The following is a 14,857-nucleotide window of genomic DNA, read 5'->3' on the forward strand; positions in this document are numbered from 1 at the left end:
AAGCGGCGCGCGGCTCTGAGGGCAAAGGGCGGCCGGAAGTGGCGCAGCCGCGCCTCAGCCACCCAGCGGGGAGGGGGCGGGGCCAGGCCGCGCCCCGGGGGCCGCAGCCAATCGGCGCGCTCGGGGGCTGCGCGCGGCGCCCGCGGCCGCCATCTTGTGGGAGGGCAGAGGCGAAGGGCAGAGCGCGGCGGGGACGGCGGCGGCTCAGGTACGGCGGCCCGGCCCGGGCGAGGTGGGGTCCGGTCCGGTCCGGTCCTGCCCGGTCCTGCCCTGCCCTGCCCTGCCCTGCCGCGGGGGGGGGCGGCTCTCCGCAGCGCCGGGGTACCCGCGACCTTCAGCCGCGACGCGGCTCTCTCGGAGTCCCGGGTGCTGCCGCGTCCCTTCCCCCGCCCGACGCGAGCGCGGGGTCGCGGGTATAGCCGGGCAAGGGCACCGGGCTCCTCCGGAAAACAGGACTCGTGTTGTCACGGGGTGCCTTCCCGTCCTCGGAAGGGCGCCTCGGCTCTTGCCCAGGCTTTTGCATTGGTCAGGCACGAGAAAAGATGACCTTGGCTTCTCAAGTCTTTGCCAATAGTATGTGGCGCGTTTAGAGGGGCTGTTTCATTAAGCTTTTTAACTATGGCGCAGTCAGCTAACGCTTACCTGGTTATACGCCAGAGATAACGCTGCTGGATTGGCTTGGGTAGGAGATAGATGACACATAGGAGCTGTGTTAGTGACCGCAGAGCCTGCAGGGCCGTTTCGTGTGTCTGCTGCAGGAGCACCGGGGGCTGCGGCATCTGCCGGGTTGGGGATCTGTGTCGGGTGCGGGGTGCCTTTGGGGGGAGGCAGAAGACAAGCAACAAATATTTGTCCTAAACATAACATCCTCTTCAGAAAAATGTATCTCTAAACACTAAAAAACCACTCTGCTTTGGTTGTGCAGTGAACCCTTTATTTGCGTATCTGCTCCCATCACCTGTTTTGTACCTTAAGAAAGAATGCCCTGGATGTGCCTACTCCTTATGTGTATCCACTACTTGTCAAACATCCTGAAAGTAGGTTTGGGAGCAGACAATGGAATTATGAAGCTCAGTGTAGAGATTAGTTTGATTTTCCTATTGATCCTGTCCAAGTGACTTTAAATCAATTTACTGTCCTGTACTGTTTGTTAGGACAAGCAGCCATGGCTGGCCATGACTCGGGATCTCAACACCAATTCACTGGATTTCAGAAGTACTTCAATTCCTATACCATCATAGGCAGGAGGAATGTATGTATTAAGTACATTGTTTTGTAGTCTTGTATAATGGCATTTTCTGGGGCTTAGACTGAAACTAAATTTAGCTTTTCTGTTTTTCAGTATGTAATAGCAACATACACAGGTGTTGCACTCCTTGTCTTGTATTTCAAGTTTAGGCCTAAGAAGCAAGCTCCTGCTGTGACAGATAAGTAAAAGGTGAGTGGCTGATGTTCCTCCAGGACCAAAATGCTTCAGTGCCAGGTCAGGAAGCAGTGACAAAGGACTAGTTGCCAATAATACAGTGTAATGAGAAACAGAAACACAGGCACATGGACTTCCTGTTTATCATTTTAAACCTCAAATAATCTATAGCATCAGCTTATTTGGGGGCATTCTGAATGAAGTGGGTTATTAAAGGGAGTGCAGAAAGTATGGGATACAGTATTCTTGTTCTTCTGACATGGTAAATGGGACTAGGGATGGGATGCAGGGAAGGAGGAACAGAAAGATGTTGCAGCAAGATACACTGAGCTTCGCCTACAAATGTTAGTTGCCTCTGGTCTGCCCTTTTGCTGTAAAATAGGGATAACTTGCTTTGTAGGTTATTGAAATAATGAAGCAGTACTTAAGGACTTATTTCTTGACTGCATTGAAATTCCAAGTAGAGATTAATGCAGTCTGCTAAGACCTTCACTTGAATAGAGTACAGGAGCACCATATGATGGAACTGTGTATGCTGCACACCTGATTATTCAAGGCCCATACAGAAGTAACTGGACTTTTATAGCAACAACCAAGTGTTACAAAATTTTGGAGTCATTTTCAAATAAAGAATTTTCACTAAAATGGCATTTTGGCAAAACCTATGGGCTGTCTTCATAGCCTGGAGAAAGAGGTATAAAACAATAAGCTTTTTTATTATTAAGACAATAATAAAACGTTGTTGTGTGTTAAGGGGACATCAACCACTTCTTTCTGGGTGTGCTGAAATCTGGCTGCTTGTAGCTAAAATAGTTTGGGCTTGGGGCAGGGGGATGCTCAGTTAACGCTGTGCAAGAATTGCTATGTTTGACCTTTCTTCTCTTGGCAGGGTCCTGGCATGTCTGAACCTCCAATCTGTGTCAGTGTAATGCAGGCTGATGACCTGTTGTGGCTAATAAAATATAAATAATTACTTGTTTTATTGGAAATATGAAACGGGCAAAAAAAAGCTAGAGTGTGGTACTTCTCATTTTTCCTGCTTTGTCAAAAATAGTTGCTTGTAGCAGAGATGGAGCATCTGATCATGTCATTACTGTCTTAACTCTGCTGCTGCTGTAACACATCCTAAGGTGTTCCGAGCACCAGGCAGTAACATAGGAAGGACCTCAGGGCCATAACACTGCACAGGGCCTGGAGCTGATCCAAGCATCTCCACACATCCATGTCACAGCTTGCATGGTTTGCAGCCATCTGGTTGCTCTTACTTTTTGCATTACAAGGTAGTAGCTTACATGGAAACCATGACATCTTCTGCCTCAGTTGTCTGAATTTTGCACAGAACCTCATTGGTTTTGATGGAAAACCTCTGAAAATACGCTGAGCCAGTTATGGTATTTGAGCTTTTTCTGTTATTGGTCTCTCTTGCAGAGGGAAGAAGGAAAATGGCTTAGCCTAGTGATGTTAAGCTCCTGTAACTCTCCACATTCATAAACGGTGACCCAAATAGTCCAGTGATTACTTTTCCTGTCTCTTGTGAAAGGAGGTGCTCTACCACAGTTAAGTGTGTGCCGCCTCCTCCCTGCCCAACACTCAAATCTGTCTATCACATTCTCCACAGTGTCTTTGTGTTGCTCAATTAACACTTGGTACCTTCCTTAGATTTCACAGTAGTGCTGATGTGGGAATGTGATGATACCACACTTCTGCCAGCAGCAGGGGTTGAACCATGCTAAAGCTTGCAAATAGTTTACTTCCCAAACTGAGGGCAGCAGGAGGTAGAAATGATTGTTGGGAAAAATGGAAAAATTAATTACGGGGTCTTTATGCTCTATTTAATTTTTTCTTAAAGCCATTTTTGTACATGCTGTGCCTGCTGAACAAATCTGGTCATCTTTCCCTTCTAAGTGTTTGCATAGGTGGCTTCAGCTGTATTTAATTTCCCCACTAAAGAATGATGGCTGTAAGAGTGTAATAAAGGCAGGAGCTAGAACCTGTAGTCTGCCTTTAGAACAAGATTTATGTGAAATGGCTACTCATCAACTTAAACATTTCTGATTACTTTGTTCCCCTTAGCAGAGTTGTCACAGTTACAAACTGCTCTTGCTTCCATTCCAGCCATTAAGGGAAGTAAATATCTTGTAACATAGACACAAAGTGGTTTTAGTATTTATTATAATATCAAAAGTATAAAACTGTACAAAATACAAAGGCAGAATGTGGCAGTGTTTTCTTTAAGCTGTCAAAAATTGTACTTAAATCTAAAAGTATATGGTCATATTGAGAGCTAGGAAATTTTGTTGAGGTATCATCACACAAAAAGAAAATCAAAGTAATTAAGTTTTACCCTTTTTTCTTTGAAGAAAATGTCTAGGTGAGCTTCCTAGTGAGTTTTCCACTTTATTTTGATGTATAATGCCTGTAGTATAGCTTTACTCTGGTAGAGCAAACGAGATGAAAGAGGAGGTAGTTCTCCATTTATTTTACCTTAGAAATGACAAGTCTTGTTTTTATTTTCACTAGAGAGCCAGTAGATTGTTCAAGTGTCCATGTCCTTACTGTGAAGTAATGAGGAACACAAAACAGATTTCGCTGCACAAATCTTGTAAGAGACAAACAACAAAAACCAACCCAAACCTAAGCCACACTGGACCTGGCCTTTGGTGGTGGTGGTTTTGGTTCAAAGACACAGATGTTCTTCCCAGTGTTCTGCATATTTTAGTCTTCTTTAAAAATAAAACACAGCTTTATTGGTAGTCCAGGAGGACTCACTGGGTACAATCTTTTTGTGGATAGGAATTGTAACTCAGCAGACAAGCTGGCCTTGCAAAAACAAACTGGCCACACACTTATCCTTTCCTGCTGCTATAATGTTTCAATTTCTTGGCTAGTTTTACCGGTTTTTTTTATAGTAAACCTTATGCAGAAAGGATACAGGTTATTAATGTTCTTTTACAGCTAATACAAAGTAAAGGGTTTAAGTCCACTTTTTTAATAGTGACTATTTCAGCTGTGCCTCAGTTCCCCTTTATTTTCTCATACAATAAAGTATGAAAGTAAATTAAGTTCACATTGCGCTTCTGGTTGTTTATCACACTCACAGCACTGGCTACCTTTGAAAACAGTAACAAGATTGTGTTTCTAACACCTCAAAAGAGCACACCAGTTTGAAATCTTTTCAGGACTTAGTACTTGGCTGCATAAAAACCGTGCACGGAGCTTCGCGGCAGTTCCCCACAAGCATCGGGCTGTCAGGCCCACTCCGTCAATGCCCTGGTTGTTGCTGTGATCTCACCATGCCTGCTGCCCAGCCCAGGCCATAGCGAATCAAACTACATTCTTCTTTCCTGAAAATGGACAGTGTTGCTTGTGTTTGAGACTGATGAAACGTTTGCTATACATAAATTAAGTGCTTTAAAAAAATCTGAGAACACATGTAAGGGCTGTTAACTTTTCACAAGTTTCAGCAGAGCTCAGTACCACCTCTGGGAAGAGATGGCTCATTTCATATGTACATATCTGTGTTACCAAAAGCACCACGAACAGTTCCTTCTTTTACAACCACAATGTCTTGTCAATCTCCAGCATTTTCAAACTGCAGATAAATATGAAACAGCAGATTTGAGAAACACTGCTTGCATAAATTACAGTTTCATACGCCTTGCAATGGACTCGTGGGGTCCTGTTCAAGACATTCCCTTTCGTCTCACATCCTGAGGTCACTACTGCAATGACTTGGCACAGTCTCAGCTTCCTCATCTACTGTGAGCTGTAGGCTCCTGCAGCCAGCAGCAGGTTCCTGCGTGTGAAATGGAGGTGGACAACCGGGGTTGATTTAGTCATGTATGTGCCCAGTAGCAAGTCCTGTGAGTTTTCAGGCAAGTTTATGTGTCCAGTGGCTGTAGTAAAATCATCGGTTTCTAAATCTTCAAATGCCTTTACAGCATCCCACAAACGAACTGTGTTATCCATTGAACCTAAAAAGAAAAAAAAAACCCAGTTTAAAGTATTTTGTTATAAAATAGAACATAAAAAATGGTTCTGGGGAGCAAGTTAACAGAAATTAAAGCTCAGAAAGCAAAATACTATAGCAAGTCTCATATAGCATATTGAATGCACATATAAAAGTTACCAGTCCTTGCTGCTTTTGCTAAGCAAGTGATTCTACTTTGTCTTTCTCAATTTAAGGAATTATATCATTCCTCTTCAGAATTATGGAATACAATGGACAGACACTTCACTGTTCCTGGTGAATTTTACCTGATGCTAAAATCTCCCCATCCCTACTGAATCTGAGCGCATAGATAGTGTCTGTGTGCCCTTTCAATTCGCCAACCATCAAGCCATGTCCAATATCCCACAGCAGAACTCTTCCATCTGTTGCTCCAGTGGCCAGGAATCGTCCATTAGGAGAAAATGCCAGTGAATGAATTGGTCCCTAAAACAGACATGGGGAGGCAGCAAAATAAGTTAATTAAGTCTACTCACATTCAGTCAGTCAAGCTGTGTTCAGAACAGAACTGTTTAGAATCTCAGCATAGAAATAAAATCACTTTCACACTGTCAGTGATCTGCCTTTACCTTATGTCCAGTGAATATTCTTACACAATTCCCATTCAAAACATCCCAGAGCCTTATAGTCCTGTCTGCTGAGCCTGTAGCAATATAGTTGGAGTTTGGATGAAATCGGGTACACGTCACATCTGCAAGATGGCCAGCAAAGATCCGTAATGGCTGGTAGTGATCTGTAGCCCACAGACTGAAAAGAAAAGCTGTATTAATAAAAGAACCCTAAAGAAGTTCAGTCTCTTTATCTCTTGGAGCAACCCTAGAGGAAGCCACAAAAATGCTCAGAGGGCTCAAGTACCTCTGCAATGAGGAAAGGATAACAGTTTAGCCTGGAGAAGAGTTGACTCTGGGGAGACCTTCTTGTGGCCTTTCAGTACTTAAAGGGGGATTAGAAGAAGGGGGGAGACAGACTTTTTATCAGGGCCCATTGCATCAGGACAAGGGATAATGATTTTAAACTAAAGGAAGGTAGATTTAGTCTAGATATAAGGAAGACATTTTTTACAATGAGGGTAGTGAAACACCCAGGTTGCCCAGAGAGGTGGGAGATGCCCCATCCCCAAATACATTCAAGGTCAGGTTGATGGGGCTCTAAGCAGCCTGATCTAGTTTAAGATGTCCCTGCTCATTGCAGGGCTGTTGGATTAGATGGCCTTTAAAGGTCCCTTCCAACCCAAACTGTTCCATGATTCAATGATTCACACAGTGAGGAAAAAAAAGTAATTGTGGAGTGATTTCTTGGGGTCAGTTTATTGAATTAGCAGGATGTTTTTTGGAAAAATATACTTTTTAGAATGGAGAAACAAAGAATATTCTGTCAAGCTGTTCAACAATTAGAGGAGAATACTTCTAATCAGAGGGTCACTTAGGAGGACATCATCTCTTTAGTCATCAGATATTACTAATGCGTGTTGAAAAAACAGAAAAACCATGAGATAATATAATGTGTGTTGAAAAAAGTAGTAAAACCGTATTAATATTTGTTCAGTATTTTAACTGACATAAAATTTGAGTAATAGAGTAGTCAAGAGCATATCAGCTAATGAACTTCAGGGTTGATCCACCACAAACTGACCCAGACAAGTGAAAAACACATGCAGTTTCTTACCGAGCCACTCTGTCGTGTCCCCCAGACACAAAGTAATAACCATAAGGTGAGAACTGTGTATCCCAAACTGGATAATTGTGTCCTTTATATCCCACCAAACACGTGAATGTTTGGAGACTCCATAATCTCACCGTGCCATCCTCAGAACAGGATAACAGATAGTTCCTGTCACAGGAGAAAGTATAGCTTATAAGAGCTTGTATCAAACTCACACGGGGGCTGTATAAATATTGCATAAACACTGTGAAATATCCATGTCAGAAGTTTCCCCTCATCAGCACCAGTTTGGCACATCAGCCATAAATCAGCATTTCAGTGCAGTAAGCAACAATAACCAATTCAAGCAGAACCCAGTCCTAGGCCCTTATGCAAAAATGAGATGATTTGACATTGATGATTAATTCTGATGGCACTTAATACTGAAGGGAAAAAAACCAAAAAACACACCAGAGAGGAGGTCCAGTTACAGGAAAAAATGTCTAGTAAACCTCTACACTGTATTATTTTTTAAAAGATCTTCTATTACAACTCTGAACAAAATTTCATGATTCCCTGAAAGAGAATTCATATCATGCTCTCATTCTCAATTATAATTATAGACTATATTTGTTTCACACAAAGTTTACTTATCAGCTGTGTTTCTGTGGTGGCTGTTTCCTGACTAAACACAAGCAAAAGCAAAACCTGAGACATTTAAACCTCTTTTCCACTGTTCAGACTCCTATCATTATGCAAAGTTTTAAAATTTCTTATTTTAAAGATACTGTTCTATACATTCTGAAAATAAAGTCTCAATTGAATATGAGAAACTTGAAGTACAATGATGTGCTACTGACACTTAAAGTTTTGCAACACTCTAAGTTATATCACTGCTGCAGTACTTTTCCTCTCTATGTATCAGTTAGTTAAAACCTAAGTCATCTAAGTCATCTAAGACCTAAATCTCCAAAACGGTGCTGGTATTCTCAGCTATAGTAGATTTCAGTAATAGCTGACAGAGCTCAACACCCTGAACTTTATGAGCATTTACACAGTTTCTTACAAGCTACATGAGCAAGAATTGCTTTAACCTGGAAAAAGCTGCATTAAGAATATGGTCTCATTCAGTAGCATGCAATTAAAACTGAAGACAAGCAAACTAGTTAGCTTGTAAACTTTTACCTATCAGGACTGAAGCTGGTGCCATAGACAGGTCCACTGTGACCATATAAAATCTTCAACTCACTTGCTGTTTTCTCATCCATGATCCTCTCCAAGACATCATCCGATTCTTTGTCAATGAGACTGAGGTCTGCAATATTTCAAAGTTCATGTATCAGAATAACTGTCAGAAGTCCAAAGATAAATGTCATCATGACATCATCTCAGTTAAATATCAAGATTTATAAATATTTGTACAGTATCCAGCTTCAACCACAACACGTTGTTACACAAGCAGCAGAATTAAAACAGTCTGGTTTCCATTAATTTGTGTAGGTGTTTAGCTAAGAACATTCTTTTCCAACTTTCTCAGAGTTCCCTCCTGTCCTTTCCCCCATGGTACCTCTAGTCTCTCTCCTAGATCACCTAACCCCAACTGACTATTACACCTTGTAGTTACCATCCAGTTAAGAAGCAAGAGGGCTAGTTCCACACTAGTTATGACTAGTTCCAAACTCTGTGCACTGACCAACTCATAGCAGGTGTACGTGACCAGATTTTTCATTGCTTTAAAACTATTTCTAGCATGTAGGTAGCATGTAGGATGTAATCATATTGTATATATTGTTTCTTCAAAGTGAAGCATCCAACCACTGCAGCCAACTCTCCTGCCACAGATATCTTCCCTGTTCAGGCAGAACATAAATGTCGCAAGTTAGGTATGCTCCTATTAAGTGTTGTCTTAATTACCTGCAGCTGTTTTCACACTACGTAGCTTTTTTGGAGTCACTGACCACACTCTGACAGTAGAGTCAGCAAAGCCTCCTACAATCATGCTGGAGTCATCTGTAATATCCACTGCAGTCAGACCCTACACACAAAATATCCAGTTATACTGTTTGAATCTCTCATTATACGTTGCAAATATTACAAAATCCTAAGAACTATTAAAAAGGTAATTTGACTCATTTACAAAAATAGAGAGAATTACTGTAGGATAAACATAAACACACACAAATTCTTGCCCCATTAAAAATAAAGGTTTATGTATGAAGTACAGTCAGAACTGACAAAGACTATTGCTTTCCAGTACTCCAGTGCAAAACATCTACTGTGCTCTGTAGGAAACACTTAGGACAGGAAAAGCAAAAGAAAGAATTATAGTAAAATCCAAGCAAAACCCAGGAATGTGGAAATTTTATAGTTTAAGGAGTCTTTGAAGAGAATTTTGAACGTTTTGGAACACAAACGTGGCAATATTTAATCCAAATACTCCAATTACCCTTGCCAACACTGTTATGTCTTTTTTCTTTAGCAAGTGTGATGCTCATAATTTTGATTCCCTTTCCCCTATTACTCAAACTCTTTTACCAACCTGGTAAGCATTAAGGAATGTGTAGAAACAGATGGAGGGCAGGCACTCTGGTCCAAGACGCACTCGCCTCGCAGCTTCCTTCATATTCATTACTTTATCCAGCTTGTCAGAGTCTTTCAGTTCTGGCAGAGGAATTCTACACAAGAAACACATATTTTTACAAAGTAAAAGCACCTTCTTTACTGTTAATCCAAACAAAGTGAAACCTTTGCATGCAACCTCATATCTCAGTATTCAAATAAGAAATAAGAATTAGAAAATATGAAAGACTATGTAGGAGACTAACTGATGAGAAAGAGAGCCAGTAGCTTTCAGAATTTCAGACAGGTACTAGAACAAGATAAACAATTGAGTATGGCCTGAAAAGATTAGTGGGTAACCAAGTAAAATTTCATCAAGAGAAATCTAGTTTGACTTGATGGACAATGACAGAGGGTCATATGCCAAGCATTCCATGACCTCCCTTAGAAGTCTTACAGCTAAAGCTTTGTACAGCCAAAATAGCCAAAATGATAAAAATGCCATGTGAACAGAGATGCAGATTTGGCTTGACAAGACTGGATTTTAAAAACTTTTCATTTCCTTGGTACCTGTTTTGGGGAGGAGCATTAGGGTCCTGTTTTTTACTTTTTGACCCTACATTATCTTTTTTAGGTTTCTTCTTCTTTGGCTTTCCTTCCTCATTTTCTCCTTCTTCATCTTCATCATCCAAAGGCACATCAAACTCTGGTTCTTTCAATAAGCCGAAGAAAACCTACAAGCCAATAAAAAACCACACAAGACGAAAAAGTAATTGCTGTTCTTACTGAAAACCAGATTTTTTAATGGTAACTTTTCAATGTAGTAGTCCAAGCAATAGAGCCCCTTTAAAGCTGCTCTGTTTAATATTACAGCATATATTACTGCTTAGCCCATAAGGAATGTAGTACATGTTCTCCTGGTTTACCCAGCCAACTGATCTGCACAACTGCAGATCAGTTCTCCCACCATCTCTTAGTCCTTCCTTAAAGTGTAATCTCCACCCTACCTCATTTATTTGTATAGTATTGTGGTACTATGTCGCTGTTGAGCAGGACGGGAACAGAGAACTCTAGATCAGAAGGCAAAGAAAATGAGCTCTGATTTATTTCAAATATACTGCTCTATATATAGAGGACATTGTGCAGACTAATTTCATTGGTCTTAGAGTAAAAACATGTTACACCATTGGTGTACAGTGAATGATGCACAGTGGTAGAGCATATCTATAAACAATGTGAATAACAAGATAGATTAGAGAATTATTTACATTCTTTCTCAACTGTTTCCCAGGCTCTTGCCTGGTTAGAAAACCTTTCTCTTTCTCTCTGACTGAGCTGAGAATATCCACAGTACTACACACACAGCTCTTCTAGTAACAACTGGTAGCAAGTCAAAATTACTATCTGTTGTACAAAAGAGGAAGCCAAATAGTCAGGTGTCCATTTTAAAATCCAAAGTAACTAATGAGTTAGTTTAAGTTTAGTTCAGCGGGCTGAACACAAGGTTGTATGTCAAAAGGTTTCAGCAGTTTCCTTCACCTGACAGCAATACATCTTGATCTCTCTCTACTCCTGTAAACACCTGTTTGTACAGTTCTCTTCCTTTGTTCTGTTGATGCTGTCTTTTAAGATCTCAAGTTATGACTGTCAATCTATACTAAGGTATCTCCCTGAAAAAACAGGGAGATTTGTAACAAGCGCAACAATCTTTGTCTCCTACCTTTGCTTTATTAGCCTCTCGTTTTGCCTCCCCAGCCAAGCTTCCAACCATAGCATCTATCTGTTGTTTACTGCGAGGCATTCCATCAAAGATATCAATGTAAAGATGCTCCTGAACAATGTTCCAGATCTGATTGTTCTGCTTTTCCTGAAGATGCCTCTTCAGGAGCTGGTAAGAGTCACGGGAAATGCGCAGCACAAACTTGCTTGTTCGGAAATCCAGCATGGTCTCGTTACCTTTCATATGTTCCTTTTTGGTTAAGCTCGACAATACACGCAGGTCATCCTGGTAATAGCACTCCTGATCCCCATGAAATCTATTGAAGCAATTTAAGATATGGTAAAACGCTTAGTCACTCAACTTGTTATAAAATAGTTGTGGCAAGGGACATTTTAACTATTTACAGAACTATTTGAAGGGAAACAAAGTTATCCTTTCAGATTGAAGTATTTCACAATTGGCCTGAATCCACAAAACAAATTAAATTCTATTTTCTTCTCAAGTGATAAACAAGTGAAACATACTAAGAATACAGAAAGTTATAGATTAGCCAGAAATTGATTTCTTTAAGCTCATTTGAAGAATTTCAATGTACATCCTACGATATCAGCAAATACTTATAGCATTCATTATTTTGGCATCTCAGTGCAATCTTCCAGTGATAAAAACTGACCCCACAATCTTTCCCTAAAGATGCAGAATCTCTTCATTGATACTTGTGCAGCAAGGAGCCCATTAGCACACCATTAACATGGTTCAGACTCTGCCAATGCACAGTTCACTAGTTTGCACATCTTTCTAACAGGAGATTGGAAAAGAATTTAAGAACAGTTACTACAACCCATGGCACTGTTACTTGAGATTTCAAATCTCTTCAGCTTTAGAGAAGAATAATACATACGCATGTATATGTATACAAATAGCTCACAGATTTAGCCAAAGTAGCAAACACAAAGTAACACAAATGTACAAATGAAAATGAATTACCTTTCAAAGAAAGACTTTGCCTCACTCTCATGTTGATTGTAGACCAACTCCAAGTACATGTGCACAAAGAGAGGATAAAAGAGCTGAGACAATTCTGCCCGATGACAGTCCAGGGAGCACTCGATGAAGTGTTTCAATCCGCTGTAGTACTCCTCGTACAGCGTCGGGTCCCCTTGCTGGTTGTAGGCCGACAGCACCGCGCTCACGTCCGGCTGATCCTCCACAACCACCGCACCTCCGACTGCAAAAGCACCAGCCAACAACAACAGCGGCTCAGACAGTCTGGAAGAGCCAGCAAACAAACAGTGGCCACAACCCCCTGGTCAGGTGAGCAAAACACGTCCTGTGCCCATTCAGCACCAAGTCTAAACAACACGGCTGAGAGCACACTGGTCCTGCAGCCAATTCTCTCCAGCAGATTTTTGGACTTTCCCTGCCAACTGTTGCCCACTTAGTGCCTAATTCAGCCAGGATTTTAAGTGTAAAGGGAGAAGCCACTAACATCACCAGAATGAGTCATTGTACTGCAGGGCTAGAAACTCTTAAACAAGGAGCAGAATGCCACACTTCCATTGTTTTGTCTTTCATATAAAAACGATAATATCTGGTGATGTCACGAACAGGCTGACTTTATGCTGTACACTCACTGGAACTCAGACTAGCAGTTCCTGAAATTCCATTATTCAGTACAGCTGCCTCACAGAACACCTTGATTAACAACACTTAGAATTGAATTATCCAAAGGACATCTCAAGTACTCAGAAACTCGATAAAGAAATGCAGAAAGCCTCGCCTACAAATATCCCATGGCTCCTTCACCAAAACGCATCATCAGACCTCTGTTCTCATCCCTGCGGCCAGACCTGGGACAATCCCCACTAACTTCAATGGAAACCTCCTGTTCCGGATACGCTATCAGCTCTGATGGAACACAAGCCCAGGCGGGAGCACTTCTCGCTTCACAGTGCTCCCTGCAAATGCGAGAGACACCCTGTCCTTGGTCCCTTGCTCCAGGAGATACGGATTTCTCCACGGATTACATGGAGAAATGAGACATCCAGAGACCTCCCGGATCGCCGGGGTAGACTCTCGGTGGCACCGAGAACCTGACACCGACCCTTGTGTCCCAGCATAACGGAGAGCCCCCGAGGCTGCGAGCAGCACACGGGCTCCCCACTTCCCGGGGTTCCCGCCGAGGAGGGATCGACCCCGCAGACCTCACCTTTCCCCGGCGGCACGGCGGCAACTGCAGCCACCCCGGGGCTGGAAGTCGCGACAGTGGCGACGTTGCCTCCTATGGCGACGGCGGCAGCGCTGGTGCCCCGGCCGAGCAGCGCCTCGCCGGAGTCCGCGTCGCTGCCGGAGCCCCCCAGGAGCCCGGCGCTGGCGGGACTGAGGGCGGCGGCACCCAGGTCGTCGCCGAGCAGGCGAGCTTCGCGACGTAGGATCTCCTCGGACTCGCGGAGGTTGCTGCGCCGCAGGAACTGCAGTACGGCCACAAGCGTCTGCCGGTCCAACGCCGCCGGGGAGGCGGCCGGGCCCGGCGCCGCGGGCTTCGGGGGTGCCGCATCCCCACCGCCTCCCGCCGCCTCTCCCTCCGCCGCGGTGGCCGGGGCGGCGGCGGGAGCGGCGGCGGGAGGCACCGCGGGCGGCGGCGGCGGCGTCCCCGCCTCGGGGTCCGGCTGCACCGCCGCCACCTCTGCCGGCTCCTCATGCAGCGCCGCCATCTTGCGCCGCCTTCCATTCGCCGGCGGCGCACGACCGCCGCCAGGCGCGGCCGCCCTTGCGACAGTGAGGGCAAAGGAAGGGCACCGCTGCCGCTGCCTCCGCGGGCACGCGCGGCTTCGTTTTGCGACGCTGGCGGGAGCGCTTTGTGGCAGCGGGGGCGCGGTGAGGGGCGGCGGCGCCGGGCCGGTGTGAGGGGAAGGGGCCGTGTGGGCACCGCGGGGCTCCCTGGAGTGCTCCGGGCACGGCCTTGGGACTGCGTGCCCTTAGGGGCTGCGCCGCTGAGTTGTCCAGATATTTCTAATACTGCTTCTTTTAATCGTGTCTGTTAGACAGAGATTCGGTGATACTTGTTGAAAGGCTGAGAGGACTGGGGGTGTTCAGCCTGGAGGAAAAAGGACTCCAGGGAGACCTAACAGCACCTTCCAGTGTCTAAAGGGACTACAAGAGAGCTGGAGAGGGACTTTGGACAAGGGCATGTAGTGACAGGACAAGGGAGAATGACTTTAAACTGACAGAAAGCAGGTTTAGATTAGATATTAGGAAGAAATTCTTTATTGTGGGAGTGTTGAGGCACTGGCCACTGGAGGTTGCCCAGAGAAGCTGTGGATGCCCCAGCCCTGGAAGTGTTCCGGGACAGGTTGGATGGGGCTTTGAAGAATTCGTTCTAGTCGAGGGTGTCCCTGCCCATGGCATGCGGTTGGAACTAGATGATTTCTAAGGTCCCTTGCAATCCAAACAATTTAATTATTTTACAGAATTAAAACCTTATTTTGAATGAAACCATTTTTGT

The 14,857-nt window shown here is 43.8% G+C and overlaps 2 protein-coding genes across 3 annotated transcripts; one reads left to right on the forward strand and one right to left on the reverse strand.

The window, feature by feature from the left end:
- The first annotated feature begins 113 nt into the window (after positions 1-113).
- Positions 114-4,490, forward strand: ATP5MK (ATP synthase membrane subunit k). 2 transcript variants are annotated; one of them, XM_053983712.1, is made up of 4 exons: positions 114-208; positions 1,155-1,252; positions 1,343-1,438; positions 2,313-4,490. In XM_053983712.1, the coding sequence occupies exons 2-3, from the start codon at positions 1,166-1,168 to the stop codon at positions 1,433-1,435; spliced, it is 180 nt and encodes a 59-aa protein (XP_053839687.1). In that variant the 5' UTR covers positions 114-208; positions 1,155-1,165; the 3' UTR covers positions 1,436-1,438; positions 2,313-4,490. The 2 variants fall into 2 exon arrangements, with proteins under 2 accessions (XP_053839687.1, XP_053839686.1); XM_053983711.1 differs by lacking the exon at positions 114-208 and adding an exon at positions 479-573.
- TAF5 (TATA-box binding protein associated factor 5) lies at positions 3,483-14,066 on the reverse strand. Its single transcript, XM_053983710.1, has 11 exons — positions 13,562-14,066; positions 12,340-12,580; positions 11,353-11,668; positions 10,203-10,366; positions 9,613-9,748; positions 8,988-9,108; positions 8,259-8,388; positions 7,098-7,262; positions 6,002-6,179; positions 5,681-5,858; positions 3,483-5,397 (listed from the first exon to the last, which is right to left on the reverse strand). The coding sequence occupies exons 1-11, from the start codon at positions 14,064-14,066 to the stop codon at positions 5,180-5,182; spliced, it is 2,352 nt and encodes a 783-aa protein (XP_053839685.1). The 3' UTR covers positions 3,483-5,179.
- Between the last annotated feature and the right edge of the window lie 791 nt (positions 14,067-14,857).

Source organism: Vidua macroura, chromosome 8, assembly GCF_024509145.1.
Source record: "Vidua macroura isolate BioBank_ID:100142 chromosome 8, ASM2450914v1, whole genome shotgun sequence".
Lineage (NCBI taxonomy): Eukaryota > Metazoa > Chordata > Aves > Passeriformes > Viduidae > Vidua > Vidua macroura.

Excerpts from the sequence above, each read along its gene's own strand:
- ATP5MK (XM_053983711.1), top strand. The coding sequence starts at position 543 with ATGACCTTGGCTTCTCAAGTCTTTGCCAATA. Across the intron at positions 574-1,154 it reads TTCTCAAGTCTTTGCCAATA|GACAAGCAGCCATGGCTGGC; the intron begins GTATGTGGCGCG and ends ACTGTTTGTTAG. Across the intron at positions 1,253-1,342 it reads CCATCATAGGCAGGAGGAAT|TATGTAATAGCAACATACAC; the intron begins GTATGTATTAAG and ends TCTGTTTTTCAG.
- TAF5 (XM_053983710.1), bottom strand. The coding sequence starts at position 14,066 with ATGGCGGCGCTGCATGAGGAGCCGGCAGAGGTGGCGGCGGTGCAGCCG. Across the intron at positions 10,367-11,352 it reads GAGAGGCTAATAAAGCAAAG|GTTTTCTTCGGCTTATTGAA; the intron begins GTAGGAGACAAA and ends ATTGGCTTGTAG. Across the intron at positions 7,263-8,258 it reads ACCAGCTTCAGTCCTGATAG|GAACTATCTGTTATCCTGTT; the intron begins GTAAAAGTTTAC and ends CTCCTGTGACAG.